Source organism: Stegodyphus dumicola, chromosome 10, assembly GCF_044657685.1.
Source record: "Stegodyphus dumicola isolate Sdum_Otavi_A_Nest chromosome 10, ASM4465768v1".
Taxonomy (NCBI): Eukaryota; Metazoa; Arthropoda; class Arachnida; order Araneae; family Eresidae; genus Stegodyphus; species Stegodyphus dumicola.
In genome coordinates, this window is record NC_140777.1 from 181,710,579 (window position 1) to 181,736,120 (window position 25,542).

The 25,542-nt window shown below is 31.7% G+C and overlaps 2 protein-coding genes across 2 annotated transcripts in view; both read left to right on the forward strand.

Annotated features, from left to right (window-relative positions):
* The first annotated feature begins 200 nt into the window (after positions 1-200).
* Positions 201-24,304, forward strand: LOC118191547 (zinc finger BED domain-containing protein 5-like). The gene is made up of 4 exons (XM_085825172.1): positions 201-1,034; positions 14,251-14,428; positions 18,477-18,532; positions 24,188-24,304. Exons 1-4 carry the CDS (start codon positions 201-203, stop codon positions 24,302-24,304), a joined length of 1,185 nt encoding a protein of 394 aa, XP_085681298.1.
* The window catches only part of LOC118184777 (nuclear factor NF-kappa-B p105 subunit-like), a 66,310-nt gene continuing 54,843 nt past the window's right edge, over positions 14,076-25,542 (forward strand). Inside the window, exons 1-2 of the mRNA XM_085826130.1 lie at positions 14,076-14,428; positions 24,188-24,365. Of these exons, the coding sequence (XP_085682256.1) occupies positions 24,347-24,365 (19 nt within the window). The 5' untranslated portion in view covers positions 14,076-14,428; positions 24,188-24,346. The remainder of the gene's footprint in view (positions 14,429-24,187; positions 24,366-25,542) is intronic.

A 25,542-nucleotide genomic window follows, 5' to 3' on the forward strand; every position in this document is an offset into this window, starting at 1 on the left:
TAAACCTCTTGAATATTTCAAAAGAAAATTAGCAGATATCAAAAAGTGTAGCCCTTTCTTCTTCCTTGACTTCAAACGAAGATAGTAAAATGGCCCTTGAAACATCATTTTGAGTAAGTTATAGAATTGCAAGATTTGGACAAGCGCATACAATAGCAGAAAATTTAATTGGACCATGTGCGAAAGATATCGCCAAATGTATGCTTGGGGAAACGGCAGCAAAGAAAATTGAGCTAGTTCCCTTATCAAACCACACGGTGTCGCGTAGAATTAATGACTTGGCTAATTATGTGGAGAACGAACTTCTAAAAAGAATAAAATTGAATTATTTTGCAATTCAACTTGACGAATCGACGGATGTAACAAATGCAGCAGTCTTGCTTGTCTACGTTAGATATCTTTTTACAAATATTGTTCAAGAAGATGTACTATTTGCAAAACCTTTGAAAACCTACACAACTGGAGAAGCGATTTTCGACATGATCAATGGGTATTTTGAAAAGAATGGAATAAACTGGTCTTATTGTGTGGGTGTGTGTACAGATGGTGCAAAATCAATGACAGGAAAATTTTCTGCTTTTGTGGCACGGGTGAAGAAGATCAACGAGAAAATTCAATGGACTCATTGTTGTATTCATAGACAAGCTTTAGTATGTAAGCGTATTCCTGCAGAGTTATCTACTACTTTAAGTGTTGCTGTGAAGATTGTGAACTTTATAAAATCGCGTGCTACAAATTGCCGTCTATTCCGTACGCTTTGTGAGGATTTTGGAAGTTTCCATATTTCTTTACTACTTCACACAGAAGTTAGATGGCTTTCCCGTGGTAAAGTTTTGACGCGTTTGTTTGAATTGAAGTCTGAAATTGATCATCCGTTTAATTTGTCTTCTGGTATATCAGATGTTCTTTGGCTGCAAAAGCTTGCGTATTTAGCTGACATTTTTTGTAACCTGAATGAATTAAATATATCTTTACAAGGCGAGGGTGTTACCATTTTCAGTGTATATGATAGAATTGAGGCTATGTTGAAAAAGGTCAGTTTTTGGATTCAATGCCTGCAGATGAATGAGTATGGATGTTTCGATTCTGTCAGCACTTTTTCATCAGAAAATTCAATTAAACTTGACGAAAACATTAAAAGGAGTATATGTGAACATCTGAACTATCTTCGATTAACTTTCGATGACTATTTTCCCAACAGATGCACTATATCCATCTCAAACAACTGGATACGTAATCCATTTCAAGGAAATGTAATTTCAAAAAACCTCTCTAAATATACTGGAAAAAAAAAAAATTCATAACGTTATCTTGTGACAGTTCTCTAGAAGCAATTTTTAAAGATCAGTCTTTAATTGACTTCTGGCTCAGTATACAAAATGAATATCCTGTTCTGTCAAAAAAAGCAATTGAAGTTCTATTACCATTTTTGCACAACATATCTGTGCGAGAAAGGATTTTCAACATATACTTATCTGAAAGATAAATACAGAAACAGGTTAAATGCAGAACCTGATCTAAGACTGAAATTGTCAGATATTGAGCCTAACTTTGAATTGCTTTGTTCTATCAAACAGCCACAAATATCCCATTAAGAGTTTTTCCAAATGTAAAACATAAGAACCAGTTTGTTAAATTTATCTTGTTTTCAACTTTTATAGCCATCATTTTAGTCTTATTAATGTTTTATTTAAATGTTTCACGATTAATATAATCAGTTATTCTGCAATATGAAAAATATATATTCTATCAAATTTTATTGCTTTTTTTTTTTAACCTGTCATTAACGACTACATAGGGGGTTCGTCAAATTTTTTCGGACCTTCCTTTTGGTTCGCGAGGAAAAAAAGGTTGGGAAACACTGGTATAGAGAACAATTTGTTGTATGAGGACTCAGATGCTGATTTAGGAGATATTTAAAGTGACTCTTCATTCAGCTCTGGACATCAGTGTCTGGGTTTTGACGAAGGAGACTAAAAGGTGTTATTTCCCAGACAGATTGTATATTTGCAGAAATTATGTGTATTTGTATTACTTTATATTTAAAATACAGTAAGTTCATTATAATGATCAGTATTCAAAGTTTTATCTTTAAAAAAATGTGCATAAAAAGGGGGATGCGTCTTATACGCCGGAAAATACGGTAAATACTCAGAAAGGAATTCATAATGGAAATATACCTATAAGACGATGAAATGTAATGTTGATAAGTCTGTGTAAATAGTTTTTTAAGTAATAAGCTATAAAATGTTTTAGTGATATATGAGGGCAGCTCAACACATGATGAATTGAATGAAATACGAGGCATATGCTACTGTGATAAGATGGCATAAAGGTTCATTGTCTAGGATGAGTGATTTCAGAGTGCAGTAAATTTCATCAGTGGTGAAATCCTGTGCCTTTGTTAATGATTCCGGTTGCACCCTCGAGGGTCACTACCTTGTGAGTTAAAAGAAGTCTTTTCAGCAGGGTCAGGAGATGGGCGCTTTGTTATGTATGAGTAAAAGAAACATTCCCCCTCGGGAGCCCCCTTCAGCCGCTGAAAGATACCCTGTATCCCAAAAGCAGTGTTTTAACCCCTCATAATCAAATTTATATTCAAATATAATTATTAAAAATGCAATAAAATGATAATCAGACTTTGAAATGCTAATAAGTTAGTATTCCTGTTAGTTCTCAGAGGTTCAATTCTTTAAAACCTCATCTTTGATTTTAATTCTTGCTGAATATTAGCCTAACATGGCAATGTGGTTTGACATATATTCCCCAAACTAAGAGAATTGAAATTTCTCGTTAGGGAATATGAATCGTTCGTTTGGAAAAAGAAATAAATAAATTTTTAGTAGTTAATCATAATTTGACATTTAATCCCAATTTTGATTTTCGATGTATAAAAGGTAATCTGTAGAACTTCTTTACTTAGTAGACTGTATTTAGCTGTATGAACCTTTTAACGTTAACTAATGGCATCCTTTTTCAACGCTTTCAAAATTTTAATTTTAATTTTTTCCCGTTTCATTATTATTTTCCTTGACAGGCTAAATTTTTTTCGCCTTACTCATTTCTATCCATATCAGATTGTTTCACTCCTATGTCCGACAGCTCTCGAAACTCATTTCAAAATTTTCGCCAAAATATGATTGCTTTCCTAGAAAATTTATAGTATCTTTAGCATTAAATAAAAAAAAAAAAAATTCTGATACCACATGACTCGGCCTATTAAATTACACACATTTTTTTTTGCTGCAGTTCATTTAAATTTATTTTCTCGAATTTCATTCTCATTCAATTAAATCAGTTCTCACTTCGAGGCAAGACAGATATACATATAAACTTAAAATATAATCATTAAAAAATTGAAGAACATAGAAAAGCATAAAGAAGAAAATACAGTTAAAACAATTAAAATAAATAAATTCCTACAATTAAAATTATTCTACCCCAAAACAATCGCCCAGCGAACAAGAAGGCAGATTTGCCAGTGCACAAAACTGACATTTTACTCGGCAAAATGATAACTGAAGGTGCGAATTCACATTTGTGTATGACAAAAGTTTCAAATGTAGGCTGTTCTATTAGATTTAGTTACACTAAACAACTTTTAAATTCTTAATAAAATACAACTATTGCATGCAGATTAACTAAAGCCGTAAAGACCTTAACCGGAACATAAGAACAACATAATTCAATGCCTTTGAAAGCAAAATATGCACAATTTACCAACATAAAAGAATAAAAATCTAAAGTGTACAACACATGACTTCCTTGTACGAAATATTAAATTATACGCATTTTTTCTTGCATTTCGTTAAAACTTATTGGATTGAATTAGATTTACTTCGCCGAGAGTGCATAAACCACAATAGAATAAATGCATTCTTTAAAATTCACGCTATTTGTTTACCATAGCGACACTCTGGCATTAGGTTCACTTAACAGTATTATATTTCGTTCATATTATAACTCAGAATGCACAAAATATATATCATTTAAAGAATTATCTAATCGTTGCCACACGTTCTGTTCAAATACTATAATAAAGCTAGAACGATGTATAAAAGAAATTAAGCAAACAAAACAAAAAAAAAGAAACAGCTTTCACAGACGATTGAGTATTTCTCATTCAATTAATTCAGTTCTCACTTCGCGACAAGGCAAAAATACATAAAAACTCAAAATATCTGTATTAAAAATTACAAAGTAAATCTCTCAAACACTTATTTCCTCGAAAAAATTCCAGAAAGGATTAAGCATGATTTAATTCGCAATAATAAATGAAGGCGTTATCTTTGTTTTTTCGAAGCTACGTTTCTCTAGATTGGCAACAAATGCATTACTCTGCTGTTTCAAATGTAAACAAGCAATGGCCGCCATCAAAAAAATTATTAGGCTTAGCGGCACTTAAACAACTTTAAAATTGTTGATAATTCTAAAAATACTGCATACAGATTTACTAAAGGCATAAAAACCTTAACCGGAAGACAAAAACAACATAATTCAATCATTTTTAAAGCAAAAAATGTACAATTTACAAACATATAAGAGTAAAGAAACTGTGATCACTGAGCCGGGTAACAGAGTGGATATATATATAAATATATTTATATACGTTTGGCGCGGCCGATTGCAACCAAAATACGAGGTGCACATCTACATGTTATAGTAGTCCTATGTACAAAATTTCAACGTTCTGAGGCTACTCGTTCTTGAGTTATGGGAGATACGTACGTACATACATTCGTACAGACGCCACGAAAAATTTTCTTCAGAATTCATTTTAAAGCAGTTTTATAATTTTTTTGGAGGAAAAGAGTCTTATTCTGTCCTTACGTACAGATATCACGCAAAAACATCGTTAAATTTTATTCGAAAGCGGTCAAAATGGATATTTTCGTTGAAATATGCTGCCTGAAACTTTTCGGGATTACAATACTTCTTTTTTACTTCGTACAAGGAAGTAAAAAAACTGAGCTCGCCAAGCCAATTAACAAATTGGGTTACATATATATACACTTTTGAGACGGCCGATGACAACCAAAAAGGAAGGTGCACAATTTGCATGTTATAGCATATACAAAATTTGACCGGTCTGAGGCTACTCGTTTTTGAGTCATGCGAAATACATAGGTACATACAAACATCTCGAAAAAATCTCTTTTGAATCCATTTTAGAATGCCTTTTGGGAAAAAGTCTTTTATTCTGTCCTTACAGTCAAAATGGACTTTTAAAAAAAAAAAAAATATGATACCCGAAAATTTTAGCAATTACAATACTTCTTTTACTTCCTACAAGTAACAAAAGTGGGGTATTTATCCATAAACTTTCTCGTCATGTACGCTAGAAATAGCCCTTTATCAGATTAATGTGGACAAATTTTACTGAAACATTTGTAGCACGTTTTTTAGTCCAAAGGGGCTTTCTCCCTGAAGGACTATTGTTTTCGTTTTGCGATTTTGCGTCGGACTCATAAACGTCGGTTCACTTTTCAAACTGTTGCCACAAAATGTTAGAGTCCTGCATTATATTTGAAGAAATTAAATAATGAAAAATCTGCATAAATGATTGTCTATTTCTCGCATTGTGATAAAACAATGGTACATAGAGCCATCGAATTTTGAATGACGAAATCCTACTGCGAATATGGGCATCTGAAATCCCAAATTTAGAATTTGTTTTATTATAGATTTTATATTTTGTAAAACTTTAACGAATTTTTGATTTACAAACTCAGTGCTTTAAAAGCGAGAAATGGCAACGTTATATAGAAAAAAAATACTTTTATCTCCAGCTCGCGAGACTGTGTATATCGGAAATTCTAAAGATATGCTTAATTTAACATTATTTTGCGATATTGCTCTTGAACTGAATTTTATGGTTTAAGTGCAAAGAACATGATATTTAATAAATAAAGGTAACACTCAAAACGTTAAAAAAACGCCCCTTTGGACGTAATTTAAAATCTGAAACATTTCAGATTTTTTTTTTTTTTTTTTTTTTTGCCTGCATTTACGCGTTGTCTGCTATACGTACTGTGGATTGAATGTTCTGTCGGCTAAATGTCCCTATATCACATGTGTACGTGATCTTAGAAAAACAAAACCAAGCCGTGCGTTCTACTCGTGCTAAATGTAGGCAAAGAAATTACCTGAAATAAAATTTTATTTCAGATCACAGAAATGTTTCATTTTTTATGACTTCAAATTAGTGTATTAGTAATTAAATACTAATATGAATTTTGTATTTAGATAGCTAATGTTAACAGAATTATAATTAATATTCTTTTACTCCCCCGTGCAATGCAGCGCGAGCCGAGTTTTGAGGGAAAATATTGTGTGTTAAATGTCTGTTTCTTTTTACTTCCCTGTACGAAGTAAAAAGGAAGTATTGTGATCGCGAAAATTATCAGGCATCATATTTCAACGATAATATCCATATTGACCGCTAACGAATGGAATTTAACGATGTTTTTGCGTGACATCTGTACGTAAGAATAAAAGACTCTTTTCTTCCAAAAAAAAAAATGGTTTAAAATTAATTCTGAAGAGAATTTTTCGTGGCTTCGTGGCGTCTTTACGTACATACTTACGTATTTCGCATAACTCAAAAACGAGTAGCCTCAGAACATTGAAATTTTGTATATAGGACTGCTATAACATGTAGATGTGCACCTCGTATTTTGGTTGCAATCGGCCACACCAAACGTATATAAATATATGCATATATGTTACGGTGAAACACCGAAATCTGGAGAATGTCGACTTTCACCGATGAATGTCAACATTCACATAGTCTCTTGGTGTATGTCCGAAATATTTTTCAAATACTGTTATTTCTGACTTACACAGGTCAATGTCGACATTCACCATGTACTAATGGTGAATGTTGAACATATAACAATATTATATTTTCTTCTCCGTCATTCAGTCGCGAATAAACGCACTTGAGACTTGAAATAATAACTTAAGAACATGAGAACCTAAAATACACAATACATTCAAAATGAGAAAAGAAAATAATAGAAGTTAAAAACTTACTTAATTATACAGTACTGTTACGAATTTGATATTTAAAAAGCTAATGTTATGTAGAGTTGCTTAGTTTGTTGTTGTTTAGAAAACTGCCGTTGTTGATTATAGCGAATTCCCGGATTAGCGTTCTTTAGCTGTTTTGAATTACGTTCTATTGTACATTTAAGTAGTTAAAAGATAACTACTGTGAGATATTGTGATACTGCATGATAATTTGAGAAAATTTAAGCATTTCTGTTGTGATAATAATAAATTTTTGTTCATTTTTCATCGGACTTGTGCATTCATTTCATAACGAACCCGTACGCACGCAACAGTACGTTCTAAATGAGAAAATAAAACAGTAATAAAAAACTTACTAAATTATGTGATTCAAATCTTATTTATTGCAACAACTTGAACTATTATGGCACTTTATGACCTCTCTTTTCGACTTTCACCACAGCATATCTGTGATTGTCGACATACACCGACACCGGTGAGGGTTCGAATATACAAGAATGTAGTGAAATATTCGGTCTTTCACCGACGTGTTTGGTGAATGTTGATATTCTCCGGTGAAAGTCGACATTCTCCAATTTCGGCTTTCACGGTAACTACACTCTTAGACAAAAAAAAAAAAAAAAAAAAAAGACTCTCTGAGAAGATATAAAGCAAACTGGACACAAATTGATATGCATACAAGTTTTGACGGAAAGTGAAAAATTTTACATTTTGGTTGCCAATGAATGAACGGTTGTCCTACAGCACATCTGATCTGCGCAACTGGCAGGATATTTAAGAGGAGAAATGACGATTCCATGTCATAAATTCTTCACGAATTTCATTCCGTGTAGTCTGGTACACAGTAACTTTGCGTTGCATACAGGTGCGCGAACAATATCGTGGCCTTCGAGATTAGATGGCCTGGTCAGCTGCAGAATCACGTGATTTGACGTCACGTAAGGCGTCTGAACTTTCACCCTTCGCACTGCATTGTGTGGACACTGCAAGCGAAGACTTCTTATTACGTTGATTGCGTGCTGTATATTTTTACAGTAAAACGGGATTTATGGATCAAAAAAATTCCAAGGAAAAATTTTATTTCAAGTGATCGCAGATGAATTCAATGTGAAAAACATTTCGAAAAGATGATATTATTCGCTATGATTATTTACCAACAAACGAAGGTACTTTTATTCAGATGTGTAGAGGGCATCCTAAATTAAATAACGATGCTTACCCATGCATTTTTTCTGGTTGTCGAAAATACTTATCTGAAAGTCCAACCTCTCAGAGGATGAGCAGGGAGGAAAAAAAAGAGCTAAGATGGAGAAGCATATTTTTAATGAATTTTTGAGAAAGGACAACATAGCATCATTTGAGGATTTTTCTTCTACGTTACCAAATAAATTAAATATTTCAAATACTTCAAATATTATTTTACACAAATCTGTTGCTGGTATTTATATTCTATTGCTCAGTTTTCATCCATATCCTAAAATTAAAAAAGTATCTTTGTATCGCTTCATATAGATGTAGCAGATTATCTAGGAGATAAAGTTGTTCCAGTTGAAAGTAAAGAAGAACCAGTAAAGAAGTTGAACAGCATTCTTTACTGGTCAAACTTACCGAGATATATGTACAAAACATTAACATGTTTGATGTTCATGAAACTTGTTTAATGTGTGGAATTCCCTTTTCTAGCAGATTTAAAAAAATAATGAGCACCGTTTCAAATATTTGTTTAAACAATTATACTAAAGTTCTTCAAAATAATATGCATACAAAAATCGATGAAAGGAAACTTTAAAAAATTAAGAATACGTGATGAAAAGATATGCGTATGTAAATGGCATTGTTTTATTTTTTAAAAATAGTGTACTAAATATGATGCAGTTCAAATATATTTTCAATAATGTATCTTTTACATTTAAATTTATTAATCCTTTTGCTGTTTCCTTATTATTTGATAATACTACATAATTTTTCAAAATAAATTATCAATTGCGACTAATTATTGCTTCAGTATACTAGTACAACTTGCACAGTATTTTCTAATTAGACAGAAATGATGGTCTGTTCTATGTATAGTTGTTTTGAGGTTTTCGTTGGCAAATTTATTGATTTTACGCTTTTGTGAAACATTATATGGATGGCTTTTATTTGTAAATGTATTATTTATTATGCATCTACATATAACTAATAATGTAAATATTATTAAATGATGTAAATATTCTTATAATTATTGCTTTAGATAACATATAAATATGTAAAAATTATTCGTTTTCTGTAATGTTGCAGCAAAATTGTAATTTATTTAATTTACGAAGTTTTGAGATTTAAATTTTTTCTGTGGCTTTTCTGTTCATTTTATTAGATAGTAATTTAAATGAATTAAAAATACATTTGCATAATGTTTGGAAGCTCTGAAATATTTATAGTTTTAAGGAAAAATTATTTTTTATGTCTTTTAATTTGCTAAATTATATTTACATTTGTTAGTGAATTATTTATATTTCTAAATCTTTTCATTCCTTTCATTCCTCTCCTTCTCAAACTGTAAAGACATTTTTTATGTTAATAAATAACAGCCTTTTTATTTACTTATTTCAATACTTTCTTTTTTGAATGTATCCTAACAAATTATTACAATACAGTGTAAAAAAAATGCACAAGATAACCTAAAACATGGCATAGAAAATTTCGTGAATATTTCTTAAAAAATAATATTCATTAAGTTATTAATTTTAACTGCAAATGAATATACGACCTTTTATATACGTTTTCAAGTCTCTGGAAATTTAATTATTATGCATTATTAAAAACAAAACACTCTAAACATCGAACGAAACGCTCGCATTTAAATCTGAAGCAAAGAAAGTCACGGAAGAATCGGACGCCTTTCGTGACGTCACTAGTAGCTAACCAGGCCATGTTATCTCGAAGGCCACGACAATATGCGCAGATGTCAGAATTTGGGAGAGGTAGTGTAGTTGGGGTCAAAGAAGTCGGTTGGTCTTATCGGCGAATAGCTCGACATTTGAGCAGGAGCGACGCCACCGTTAGACAATGTTGGGAGGAATGGGTGAACCATGGCCGCACACAGCGTCAAGAAGGAAGCGGTAGGCTTAGAGAAACGACAGAACGTGAAGACCGAGCAATCGTCAGAGAGGCATTCACAGCCCCAGATGCACCATTATCATCCATTGTACGTGCAACTAGTGCTTCAGTGACCGCAAGGACCATTCATAGACGGATCACAGAAAGGGGGCTGAGATCACGACCCCCCTTGCGCCGACTACCATTGACCTCTGTACAACGTCAAGCCCGTTTGCAGTGGTGTCCTGCTCATTCGCACTAGAATGTCATTGACTGGAGTAGAATCGTCTTCAGTCATGAGTCCCGCTTTGAACTGAGCCCCGATGACCAGCGAAGGCCAGTCTGGAAGTCTATGCTGGAGACGCCCGGCGGTGTGAAAACCAACCTCACGGTCTTCCGGCAGACAACCAGGAGTGATGGTCTGGGGTGCCATTTCATTTCATAGTATTCATAGTCATTTTATCCTTTTGGTTGTAATCCGTCGCAACCTTACAGCACAGCGGTACATCGACGAAGTTCTAAGGCCCGTTGTGTTGCCCTTCATGTCATGCCACCCTGGGCTTACATTTCAGCAAGATAATGCCTGCCACCACACTGCACATGTTTCTACTGCTTGCCGAACATTACCTTGGCCAGCATGGTCGCCGGATCTCTCTCCTATTGAGCACGGTTTGAGCTTTATGGGCAGGGTCCTCCAACAAGCTCGGGATGTTAACGATGTAACGCGCCAATTGGACAGAATTTGGCACGATATCCCTCAAGAGAACATCCGCAACCTCTATCAATCGATGCCAAGCCGAATCTTGCATAAGGGTCAGAGGTGGACAAACGCGTGACTGACTTTTTCACTTTGTGAAGCTCTATCACATCAATAAATCATCAAATTTTTCTCAAACTGTAATCATTTGCTTTTCTGTACATGTACTACATCATTTCTACCGATTTTCGTCCCATTCGGATAACTCTTCATAGTGCATCGTCTTTTTTAATCTAAGAGGGTATATATCCACTCTGTTAACCGGCTCCATGATCTCAGTTTCTTTACGTACTCTTTAAAAATGATTGAATTATGTTGTTCTTATCTTTAGGTTGAGGTTTCTTATGCCTTTAGTAAATCTGCATGCAATACTTGTGGACTTATCAACAATTAAAAAGTTGTTTAATTGCAGCTAAACCTAATGAATTTTGCGATAGCGGGCATGTTTGTTTACATTTCAAACTTGGCAGAATAGCGGATGTGTTGCCAATCTAGAGAAACTAAGCTTCGCAACAACAAAGATAACGTCTTCTTTTATTATTGTGAATTAAATCATGTTTAATCCATTCTGGAATTTATTCGAAGAAATAAGTGTTTGAATTCTCTGTGGTAAATAAATATAGTGAATTTTAAAGATTGTATTTATTCTATTGTGGTTTATGCGCTATCGACGAAGTAGATTTAGGCTCACAAGTGGCCGAGCGGTAAAGTCACTGAACACTGGTAGTTCGGTCCGAGGTTCGAATCCTGCGAACGGGCTGGCTGCATGGGCATTTTCGTCGTTTTCTCCATGTGTAACGTGTATACGAGCCAGTTTCCCTTAAAAAGTCCTCCACGAAGGCATCCCTCCTCTTAGGCACATAGTTCTAGTGTGCTTTGCCGTAATCTCAATAAACCAAAACCAAACGAAGAAGATTTAGTTCAATCCAATATGTTTAAATAAAATGCAAGAAAAAATGTGTATAATTTAATATTCCGTGCAAGGAAGTCATGTGGTGTACACATCAGGTTTTTTTAATTAATGTAGCATGAAAATTTTAAAAAGGAAGCTATACCGGTAGAGTAGAAATACAATAAAAGTTTATCTCGTTAATTTATATTTAATTTCAATAAATGTAATTGACTACTATGTTGGCTGTAACCGTAATTCTACTCTTTCGTTTTCCAGAAATCTTGAGAAGCAAAGTAATTACCAGAAGTTTCTCGCGGCCGATTAAAAGCTAGAGAAAAAACATCTCAGTTCAGCGCGGCATAATAGTCATATCTCATCTCACTTGAGTTGTTTAGTTACTGTCCATGCGATTTCTTTAGTTCCGCGGGAACTGAGATATCTGAATTAACTTTATCTTTAGATTTTTCTTTTCTCTTTGCATTGCTTTGTATTCTAACTTTTTACTTTTAGTAGTCTGAAGTATAACCACTGAGGTGCTACTTTGATACACGGTTGCACGGATTTTTCGCGATTTACGTTGGCGCGGTTTTTACAATCGTCAACCATCTTCAAAAACGCTGTTTTTACGCATAGTAAATAGTATTCGAAACTTAAAATAATAATAATAATAATAATAATAATAATAATAATAAATAAACATCGTTAAGAGTAATAGATTAATTTTTTGTTGAAAATGTCGTTTTTTAAGATGGCAGGCAAGTGTAAATAAATACATTTACTATGAGTATAAAATACTAAAGTAAGGTATTATTACTTTCATATAGCAAAGAAGAGAATAAAAATACCGCTATAAAAACATTGTGCCAACGTTTAATTAGATTAAAATATTACTGAAATTGAATATCGAATTAAAAATCTTATACCAACATTTAAAAGAATTAAAATATTACTAAATTCAAATACTTTAAAATACGTTATATAAAATAAAATTAACATTAAAACATATGTGACAATAATTATCTCAGCAGTTTTTTTAAATAGTGTTGAAGTATACAATTATAAAGTAAAAGAAAAATATGTACTTTGAAAAAGAAAAATATATAAATTTTTTGGGGGGTCATTTAACCTGTCGTTTATTGATAAGTACCAAAAAAAAAATCCGAATCATAATTGAGATATCAATGAAAAAATTTGAGAAATGTAATATCAAGGCAGAAATAAAAAATTTTAAAAAAAAATTATAAATAGATAAAGCAATTTAGAGCCAAATTAATGGATCATGAAGATTAAAAATATAAAAAAATTGAAAAAAATACAATTATAGGTATTGTTTTTAAGATTTCGAAGATCTTTTAACCACCTCTTCCTGAAGTACAGAGGACAATTTTTTGATTCCGATACCAATAATTCTTGGTACTTACCAATAACAACATTCATTTTCGAAACAGACATCTTCGTAGGAATTCGAAGATATGAATTAAATTTTAAAATGGCTCGGTAATGCACAAATTTTCAGTAACCAATCAAGGAGCTGATTACAGCTCGTTAATGCACAAATATTCTATAACGAATCAGAGAGCTGATTACATCACGCCTAGAATTAAAATTATTTAAATAATCATACATAATAGAATCATTTAAAAAAATGCAAAATTAAACTGTACTTTAATATTTAACAGCCATAAATAATGTTTAAAACATTAGATTAAATTTATAGATATTAAAATTAATTACTTTTAAAGTAAGGTGACGTCATTGATTACATCATCCACAGTATAAAATATCATAAACAATAAAATTTTTATTTCAAATAAAAATGCAAAATTAAATTGATTTTTAATATTTAGAAGCCATTAATAATATTTAAAACAAGGAATTTATGCATAATAAAACGCATTATTTTTTAAATAAAATGACAACAAAATATCGGTTAACATAAATAACTTATCCAGCAATTGGTTTACCATAAGTCGTATTACTCGCCAAAAGAAAAATCGCCAAAATCCGTGTAACCATCTACCAAAGTAGCACCACTACTGATTATACTGCGTGATATTGCGAACATTTGCACAAATATCTCCGAGGAAAATTCAATCGTGTTGTTATATTTCTTTTGATAAGAATAAATTTTATTAACTTTTTATCGGACTTGTGCTTTCAATCTAACACGAACCCGTACGCAAGCAACAGCGATATGCTCATTAATATGTGTGAAATATTAAATTTAATTTTGAAGCTTACTAAAAGAAATATGGGTTTTAAAGCATAAAACGAGGTAAGATAAACAGTGTCCTTCCGCATGCATAACGATGCGGTCGTTCATTTCATTTTGTTCAAAATTCAATCTATGTAATGTTTATTATCTCTAAGTATTATTAATATCTAATATTATTAGTAATATTATTATCAAGTAAGTATTATTTTATCTCTATCTAAAATTATTTTTCGGTTAACGTATATGAATATTTTTTTAAAGCGCATTTCTTTGCAGGATAAAAGAGATCTTGTTGTTGCTGTCGTGAAAGCTTTGACGAAAGGTAAAACTGGAGCTATTAAACGCTATTTAAAACAAGGCTCCTATGCGGATTATATATTCCCTTCGGTGGAAGATGGTCGTTTCCGGCTATCTGCTCTGGATGTATTTTCTGGAATGGATGATTTAGTACTAGGTAATTTTAAATGATTTGAACATAGGTTTAGAGTGTTTTCTGATTGTAAAATAAACTATGCAATTTAAAGATTAATTGAATTTATTGTTAATTATAATTGTAAACTATTGAAATGAAAAGTATATTTGTTGCTTAGGTACTACTTTGGTAGACGGTTGCACGGATTTTTGGCGATTTACGTTGGCGCGGTTTTTACAATCGTCAACCATCTTGAAAAACGCTGTTTTTACGCAAAGTAAAGTATTCGAAACTTAAAAAAAAAAAAAATAAATAAATAAATATCATTAAAAAAGTCCCTTACTTACATATAGCAAAGAAGAGAATAAAAACACCGCTATAAAAACATGGTGCCAACGTTTAATTAGATTAAAATATTACTTAAATTGAATATCGAATTAAAAACCTTACAACAACATTTAAAAGAATATTACTAAAAATACGTTATATAGAATATAATTAACATTAAAACATATGTGACAATAATTATCTCAGCAATTTTTGAAAATAGTGTATTAATTTGTTACACAAAAATTGAAGTATACAATTATAAAGTAAAAGAAAAATATGTACTTACATTTTTTTGAGTCATTTAACCTGTCGTTTATTGATAAGTACCACAAAAAAAAACGGAATCATAATTTAGATATCAATGAAAAAAATTTGAAAAATGTAATATCAAGGGCAGGAATAAAAAAAATTTAAAAAAATTATAAGTAGATAAAGCAATTTAGAGCTAAACTAATGGATCATAAAGATTAAAAATAACAAAACAAAATTGAAAAACAAAAAACCCTAAAACAATAGGTATTGTTTTTAAGATTTCGAAGATCCTTTACCGCCCCTCCCTGAAGTACAAAGGGCATTTTTTTTATTCCGATACCAATAATTATTGGTATTTACCAATAACAACATTCATTTTCGAAACAGACATCTTTGTAGGAATTCGAAGATATGAAATTAAATTTTAAAATGGCGCGGTAATGCACAAATTTTCAGTAACCAATCAGGGAGCTGATTACAGATCGTTAATGCACAAATATTCTATAACCAATCAGAGATCTGATTACATCACGCCTAGAATTAAAATTATTTAAATAATCATACATAATAAAATCATTTAAAAAATGCAAAATTAAACTGTACTTTAATATTTAACAGCCATAAATAATGTTTAAAACATTAGATTAAATTTATAAATATTAAAACTAATTACTTTTAAAGTAAGGTGAGGTCATTGATTACATCATCCACAGTATAAAATATCATAAACAATAAAATTTTTATTTCAAATAAAAATGCAAAATTAAATTGATTTTTAATATTTAGAAGCCATTAATAATATTTAAAACACGGAATTTATGCATAATAAAATGCATTATTTTTTAAATAAAATGACAACAAAATATCGGTTACCATAAATAACTTATCCCGCAGTGGGTTTACCATAAGTCGTATTACTCGCCAAAAGAAAAATCGCCAAAATCCGTGCAACCATCTACCAAACTAGAACCGTTGCTTAAGTTAATAATAATAGTTGATTAACGCAAAATGTTCCTTTTTACTTCCTTGTACGAAGTAAAAAGGAAGTATTGTAATCGCGAAAAGTTTCAGGCAGCATATTTCAACGAAAATATCCATTTTGATCGCTATCGAATGCAATTTAACGATGTTTTTGCGTGATATCTGAACGTAAGGACAGAATAAAATACTCTTTTCCTTCAAAAAAATTATAAAACGGCTTTAAAATTAATTCTGAAGAGAATTTTTCGTGGCGTCTGTACGAGCGTATGTATGTACGTACGTGCGTACGTACGTATCTCGCATAACTCAAAAACGATTAGCCTCAGAACGTTGAAATTTTGTATATAAGACTGCTATAACATGTAGATGTGCACATCGTATTTTGGTTGCAATCGGCCGCACAAAACGTATATAAATATATTTATATATATATCCACTCTGTTACCCTTCTCAGTGATTTTTGCGTGACATCTGTACGTAAGAATAAAAGACTCTTTTCTTCCAAAAAAAATGGTTTAAAATTAATTCTGAAGAGAATTTTTCGTGGCGTCTTTACGTACATACTTACGTATTTCGCATAACTCAAAAACGAGTAGCCTCAGAACATTGAAATTTTGTATATAGGACTGCTATAACATGTAGATGTGCACCTCGTATTTTGGTTGCAATCGGCCACACCAAACGTATATAAATATATGCATATATGTTACGGTGAAACACCGAAATCTGGAGAATGTCGACTTTCACCGATGAATGTCAACATTCACATAGTCTCTTGGTGTATGTCCGAAATATTTTTCAAATACTGTTATTTCTGACTTACACAGGTCAATGTCGACATTCACCATGTACTAATGGTGAATGTTGAACATATAACAATATTATATTTTCTTCTCCGTCATTCAGTCGCGAAAAAAAACGCACTTGAGACTTGAAATAATAACTTAAGAACATGAGAACCTAAAATACACAATACATTCAAAATGAGAAAAGAAAATAATAGAAGTTAAAAACTTACTTAATTATACAGTACTGTTACGAATTTGATATTTAAAAAGCTAATGTTATGTAGAGTTGCTTAGTTTGTTGTTGTTTAGAAAACTGCCGTTGTTGATTATAGCGAATTCCCGGATTAGCGTTCTTTAGCTGTTTTGAATTACGTTCTATTGTACATTTAAGTAGTTAAAAGATAACTACTGTGAGATATTGTGATACTGCATGATAATTTGAGAAAATTTAAGCATTTCTGTTGTGATAATAATAAATTTTTGTTCATTTTTCATCGGACTTGTGCATTCATTTCATAACGAACCCGTACGCACGCAACAGTACGTTCTAAATGAGAAAATAAAACAGTAATAAAAAACTTACTAAATTATGTGATTCAAATCTTATTTATTGCAACAACTTGAACTATTATGGCACTTTATGACCTCTCTTTTCGACTTTCACCACAGCATATCTGTGATTGTCGACATACACCGACACCGGTGAGGGTTCGAATATACAAGAATGTAGTGAAATATTCGGTCTTTCACCGACGTGTTTGGTGAATGTTGATATTCTCCGGTGAAAGTCGACATTCTCCAATTTCGGCTTTCACGGTAACTACACTCTTAGACAAAAAAAAAAAAAAAAAAAAAAGACTCTCTGAGAAGATATAAAGCAAACTGGACACAAATTGATATGCATACAAGTTTTGACGGAAAGTGAAAAATTTTACATTTTGGTTGCCAATGAATGAACGGTTGTCCTACAGCACATCTGATCTGCGCAACTGGCAGGATATTTAAGAGGAGAAATGACGATTCCATGTCATAAATTCTTCACGAATTTCATTCCGTGTAGTCTGGTACACAGTAACTTTGCGTTGCATACAGGTGCGCGAACAATATCGTGGCCTTCGAGATTAGATGGCCTGGTCAGCTGCAGAATCACGTGATTTGACGTCACGTAAGGCGTCTGAACTTTCACCCTTCGCACTGCATTGTGTGGACACTGCAAGCGAAGACTTCTTATTACGTTGATTGCGTGCTGTATATTTTTACAGTAAAACGGGATTTATGGATCAAAAAAATTCCAAGGAAAAATTTTATTTCAAGTGATCGCAGATGAATTCAATGTGAAAAACATTTCGAAAAGATGATATTATTCGCTATGATTATTTACCAACAAACGAAGGTACTTTTATTCAGATGTGTAGAGGGCATCCTAAATTAAATAACGATGCTTACCCATGCATTTTTTCTGGTTGTCGAAAATACTTATCTGAAAGTCCAACCTCTCAGAGGATGAGCAGGGAGGAAAAAAAAGAGCTAAGATGGAGAAGCATATTTTTAATGAATTTTTGAGAAAGGACAACATAGCATCATTTGAGGATTTTTCTTCTACGTTACCAAATAAATTAAATATTTCAAATACTTCAAATATTATTTTACACAAATCTGTTGCTGGTATTTATATTCTATTGCTCAGTTTTCATCCATATCCTAAAATTAAAAAAGTATCTTTGTATCGCTTCATATAGATGTAGCAGATTATCTAGGAGATAAAGTTGTTCCAGTTGAAAGTAAAGAAGAACCAGTAAAGAAGTTGAACAGCATTCTTTACTGGTCAAACTTACCGAGATATATGTACAAAACATTAACATGTTTGATGTTCATGAAACTTGTTTAATGTGTGGAATTCCCTTTTCTAGCAGATTTAAAAAAATAATGAGCACCGTTTCAAATATTTGTTTAAACAATTATACTAAAGTTCTTCAAAATAATATGCATACAAAAATCGATGAAAGGAAACTTTAAAAAATTAAGAATACGTGATGAAAAGATATGCGTATGTAAATGGCATTGTTTTATTTTTTAAAAATAGTGTACTAAATATGATGCAGTTCAAATATATTTTCAATAATGTATCTTTTACATTTAAATTTATTAATCCTTTTGCTGTTTCCTTATTATTTGATAATACTACATAATTTTTCAAAATAAATTATCAATTGCGACTAATTATTGCTTCAGTATACTAGTACAACTTGCACAGTATTTTCTAATTAGACAGAAATGATGGTCTGTTCTATGTATAGTTGTTTTGAGGTTTTCGTTGGCAAATTTATTGATTTTACGCTTTTGTGAAACATTATATGGATGGCTTTTATTTGTAAATGTATTATTTATTATGCATCTACATATAACTAATAATGTAAATATTATTAAATGATGTAAATATTCTTATAATTATTGCTTTAGATAACATATAAATATGTAAAAATTATTCGTTTTCTGTAATGTTGCAGCAAAATTGTAATTTATTTAATTTACGAAGTTTTGAGATTTAAATTTTTTCTGTGGCTTTTCTGTTCATTTTATTAGATAGTAATTTAAATGAATTAAAAATACATTTGCATAATGTTTGGAAGCTCTGAAATATTTATAGTTTTAAGGAAAAATTATTTTTTATGTCTTTTAATTTGCTAAATTATATTTACATTTGTTAGTGAATTATTTATATTTCTAAATCTTTTCATTCCTTTCATTCCTCTCCTTCTCAAACTGTAAAGACATTTTTTATGTTAATAAATAACAGCCTTTTTATTTACTTATTTCAATACTTTCTTTTTTGAATGTATCCTAACAAATTATTACAATACAGTGTAAAAAAAATGCACAAGATAACCTAAAACATGGCATAGAAAATTTCGTGAATATTTCTTAAAAAATAATATTCATTAAGTTATTAATTTTAACTGCAAATGAATATACGACCTTTTATATACGTTTTCAAGTCTCTGGAAATTTAATTATTATGCATTATTAAAAACAAAACACTCTAAACATCGAACGAAACGCTCGCATTTAAATCTGAAGCAAAGAAAGTCACGGAAGAATCGGACGCCTTTCGTGACGTCACTAGTAGCTAACCAGGCCATGTTATCTCGAAGGCCACGACAATATGCGCAGATGTCAGAATTTGGGAGAGGTAGTGTAGTTGGGGTCAAAGAAGTCGGTTGGTCTTATCGGCGAATAGCTCGACATTTGAGCAGGAGCGACGCCACCGTTAGACAATGTTGGGAGGAATGGGTGAACCATGGCCGCACACAGCGTCAAGAAGGAAGCGGTAGGCTTAGAGAAACGACAGAACGTGAAGACCGAGCAATCGTCAGAGAGGCATTCACAGCCCCAGATGCACCATTATCATCCATTGTACGTGCAACTAGTGCTTCAGTGACCGCAAGGACCATTCATAGACGGATCACAGAAAGGGGGCTGAGATCACGACCCCCCTTGCGCCGACTACCATTGACCTCTGTACAACGTCAAGCCCGTTTGCAGTGGTGTCCTGCTCATTCGCACTAGAATGTCATTGACTGGAGTAGAATCGTCTTCAGTCATGAGTCCCGCTTTGAACTGAGCCCCGATGACCAGCGAAGGCCAGTCTGGAAGTCTATGCTGGAGACGCCCGGCGGTGTGAAAACCAACCTCACGGTCTTCCGGCAGACAACCAGGAGTGATGGTCTGGGGTGCCATTTCATTTCATAGTATTCATAGTCATTTTATCCTTTTGGTTGTAATCCGTCGCAACCTTACAGCACAGCGGTACATCGACGAAGTTCTAAGGCCCGTTGTGTTGCCCTTCATGTCATGCCACCCTGGGCTTACATTTCAGCAAGATAATGCCTGCCACCACACTGCACATGTTTCTACTGCTTGCCGAACATTACCTTGGCCAGCATGGTCGCCGGATCTCTCTCCTATTGAGCACGGTTTGAGCTTTATGGGCAGGGTCCTCCAACAAGCTCGGGATGTTAACGATGTAACGCGCCAATTGGACAGAATTTGGCACGATATCCCTCAAGAGAACATCCGCAACCTCTATCAATCGATGCCAAGCCGAATCTTGCATAAGGGTCAGAGGTGGACAAACGCGTGACTGACTTTTTCACTTTGTGAAGCTCTATCACATCAATAAATCATCAAATTTTTCTCAAACTGTAATCATTTGCTTTTCTGTACATGTACTACATCATTTCTACCGATTTTCGTCCCATTCGGATAACTCTTCATAGTGCATCGTCTTTTTTAATCTAAGAGGGTATATATCCACTCTGTTAACCGGCTCCATGATTTCAGTTTCTTTGCGTACTCTTTAAAAATGATTGAATTATGTTGTTCTTATCTTTAGGTTGAGGTTTCTTATGCCTTTAGTAAATCTGCATGCAATACTTGTGGACTTATCAACAATTAAAAAGTTGTTTAATTGCAGCTAAACCTAATGAATTTTGCGATAGCGGGCATGTTTGTTTACATTTCAAACTTGGCAGAATAGCGGATGTGTTGCCAATCTAGAGAAACTAAGCTTCGCAACAACAAAGATAACGTCTTCTTTTATTATTGTGAATTAAATCATGTTTAATCCATTCTGGAATTTATTCGAAGAAATAAGTGTTTGAATTCTCTGTGGTAAATAAATATAGTGAATTTTAAAGATTGTATTTATTCTATTGTGGTTTATGCGCTATCGACGAAGTAGATTTAGGCTCACAAGTGGCCGAGCGGTAAAGTCACTGAACACTGGTAGTTCGGTCCGAGGTTCGAATCCTGCGAACGGGCTGGCTGCATGGGCATTTTCGTCGTTTTCTCCATGTGTAACGTGTATACGAGCCAGTTTCCCTTAAAAAGTCCTCCACGAAGGCATCCCTCCTCTTAGGCACATAGTTCTAGTGTGCTTTGCCGTAATCTCAATAAACCAAAACCAAACGAAGAAGATTTAGTTCAATCCAATATGTTTAAATAAAATGCAAGAAAAAATGTGTATAATTTAATATTCCGTGCAAGGAAGTCATGTGGTGTACACATCAGGTTTTTTTAATTAATGTAGCATGAAAATTTTAAAAAGGAAGCTATACCGGTACAGTAAAAATACAATAAAAGTTTATCTCGTTAATTTATATTTAATTTCAATAAATGTAATTGACTACTATGTTGGCTGTAACCGTAATTCTACTCTTTCGTTTTCCAGAAATCTTGAGAAGCAAAGTAATTACCAGAAGTTTCTCGCGGCCGATTAAAAGCTAGAGAAAAAACATCTCAGTTCAGCGCGGCATAATAGTCATATCTCATCTCACTTGAGTTGCTTAGTTACTGTCCATGCGATTTCTTTAGTTCCGCGGGAACTGAGATATCTGAATTAACTTTATCTTTAGATTTTTCTTTTCTCTTTGCATTGCTTTGTATTCTAACTTTTTACTTTTAGTAGTCTGAAGTATAACCACTGAGGTGCTACTTTGATACACGGTTGCACGGATTTTTCGCGATTTACGTTGGCGCGGTTTTTACAATCGACAACCATCTTCAAAAACGCTGTTTTTACGCATAGTAAATAGTATTCGAAACTTAAAATAATAATAATAATAATAATAATAATAATAATAATAATAAATAAACATCGTTAAAAGTAATAGATTAATTTTTTGTTGAAAATGTCGTTTTTTAAGATGGCAGGCAAGTGTAAATAAATACATTTACTATGAGTATAAAATACTAAAGTAAGGTATTATTACTTTCATATAGCAAAGAAGAGAATAAAAACACCGCTATAAAAACATTGTGCCAACGTTTAATTAGATTAAAATATTACTTAAATTGAATATCGAATTAAAAATCTTATACCAACATTTAAAAGAATTAAAATATTACTAAATTCAAATACTTTAAAATACGTTATATAAAATAAAATTAACATTAAAACATATGTGACAATAATTATCTCAGCAGTTTTTTTAAATAGTGTTGAAGTATACAATTATAAAGTAAAAGAAAAATATGTACTTTGAAAAAGAAAAATATATAAATTTTTTGGGGGTCATTTAACCTGTCGTTTATTGATAAGTACCAAAAAAAAAAATCCGAATCATAATTGAGATATCAATGAAAAAAATTTGAGAAATGTAATATCAAGGGCAGAAATAAAAAATTTTAAAAAAAAATTATAAATAGATAAAGCAATTTAGAGCCAAATTAATGGATCATGAAGATTAAAAATATAAAAAAATTGAAAAAAATACAATTATAGGTATTGTTTTTAAGATTTCGAAGATCTTTTAACCACCTCTTCCTGAAGTACAAAGGACAATTTTTTGATTCCGATACCAATAATTCTTGGTACTTACCAATAACAACATTCATTTTCGAAACAGACATCTTTGTAGGAATTCGAAGATATGAATTAAATTTTAAAATGGCTCGGTAATGCACAAATTTTCAGTAACCAATCAAGGAGCTGATTACAGCTCGTTAATGCACAAATATTCTATAACGAATCAGAGAGCTGATTACATCACGCCTAGAATTAAAATTATTTAAATAATCATACATAATAGAATCATTTAAAAAAATGCAAAATTAAACTGTACTTTAATATTTAACAGCCATAAATAATGTTTAAAACATTAGATTAAATTTATAGATATTAAAATTAATTACTTTTAAAGTAAGGTGACGTCATTGATTACATCATCCACAGTATAAAATATCATAAACAATAAAATTTTTATTTCAAATAAAAATGCAAAATTAAATTGATTTTTAATATTTAGAAGCCATTAATAATATTTAAAACAAGGAATTTATGCATAATAAAACGCATTATTTTTTAAATAAAATGACAACAAAATATCGGTTAACATAAATAACTTATCCAGCAATTGGTTTACCATAAGTCGTATTACTCGCCAAAAGAAAAATCGCCAAAATCCGTGTAACCATCTACCAAAGTAGCACCACTACTGATTATACTGCGTGATATTGCGAACATTTGCACAAATATCTCCGAGGAAAATTCAATCGTGTTGTTATATTTCTTTTGATAAGAATAAATTTTATTAACTTTTTATCGGACTTGTGCGTTCAATCTAACACGAACCCGTACGCAAGCAACAGCGATATGCTCATTAATATGTGTGAAATATTAAATTTAATTTTGAAGCTTACTAAAAGAAATATGGGTTTTAAAGCATAAAACGAGGTAAGATAAACAGTGTCCTTCCGCATGCATAACGATGCGGTCGTTCATTTCATTTTGTTCAAAATTCAATCTATGTAATGTTTATTATCTCTAAGTATTATTAATATCTAATATTATTAGTAATATTATTATCAAGTAAGTATTATTTTATCTCTATCTAAAATTATTTTTCGGTTAACGTATATGAATATTTTTTTAAAGCGCATTTCTTTGCAGGATAAAAGAGATCTTGTTGTTGCTGTCGTGAAAGCTTTGACGAAAGGTAAAACTGGAGCTATTAAACGCTATTTAAAACAAGGCTCCTATGCGGATTATATATTCCCTTCGGTGTAAGATGGTCGTTTCCGGCTATCTGCTCTGGATGTATTTTCTGGAATGGATGATTTAGTACTAGGTAATTTTAAATGATTTGAACATAGGTTTAGAGTGTTTTCTGATTGTAAAATAAACTATGCAATTTAAAGATTAATTGAATTTATTGTTAATTATAATTGTAAACTATTGAAATGAAAAGTATATTTGTTGCTTAGGTACTACTTTGGTAGACGGTTGCACGGATTTTTGGCGATTTACGTTGGCGCGGTTTTTACAATCGTCAACCATCTTGAAAAACGCTGTTTTTACGCAAAGTAAAGTATTCGAAACTTAAAAAAAAAAAAATAAATAAATAAATATCATTAAAAAAGTCCCTTACTTACATATAGCAAAGAAGAGAATAAAAACACCGCTATAAAAACATGGTGCCAACGTTTAATTAGATTAAAATATTACTTAAATTGAATATCGAATTAAAAACCTTACAACAACATTTAAAAGAATATTACTAAAAATACGTTATATAGAATATAATTAACATTAAAACATATGTGACAATAATTATCTCAGCAATTTTTGAAAATAGTGTATTAATTTGTTACACAAAAATTGAAGTATACAATTATAAAGTAAAAGAAAAATATGTACTTACATTTTTTTGAGTCATTTAACCTGTCGTTTATTGATAAGTACCACAAAAAAAAACGGAATCATAATTTAGATATCAATGAAAAAAATTTGAAAAATGTAATATCAAGGGCAGGAATAAAAAAAATTTTAAAAAATTATAAGTAGATAAAGCAATTTAGAGCTAAACTAATGGATCATAAAGATTAAAAATAACAAAACAAAATTGAAAAACAAAAAACCCTAAAACAATAGGTATTGTTTTTAAGATTTCGAAGATCCTTTACCGCCCCTCCCTGAAGTACAAAGGGCATTTTTTTTATTCCGATACCAATAATTATTGGTACTTACCAATAACAACATTCATTTTCGAAACAGACATCTTTGTAGGAATTCGAAGATATGAAATTAAATTTTAAAATGGCGCGGTAATGCACAAATTTTCAGTAACCAATCAGGGAGCTGATTACAGATCGTTAATGCACAAATATTCTATAACCAATCAGAGATCTGATTACATCACGCCTAGAATTAAAATTATTTAAATAATCATACATAATAAAATCATTTAAAAAATGCAAAATTAAACTGTACTTTAATATTTAACAGCCATAAATAATGTTTAAAAC

What these genes read in the sequence shown, in the direction of transcription:
- LOC118191547 (XM_085825172.1), top strand. Translation starts at nt 201, where the DNA reads ATGCTTGGGGAAACGGCAGCAAAGAAAATTGAGCTAGTTCCCTTATCA. An exon ending in TTGAGGCTATGTTGAAAAAG is followed by an intron (nt 1,035 to 14,250) that starts GTCAGTTTTTGG and finishes ATTTCTTTGCAG; the next exon opens with GATAAAAGAGATCTTGTTGT. An exon ending in TTGAAAGTAAAGAAGAACCA is followed by an intron (nt 18,533 to 24,187) that starts GTAAAGAAGTTG and finishes ATTTCTTTGCAG; the next exon opens with GATAAAAGAGATCTTGTTGT.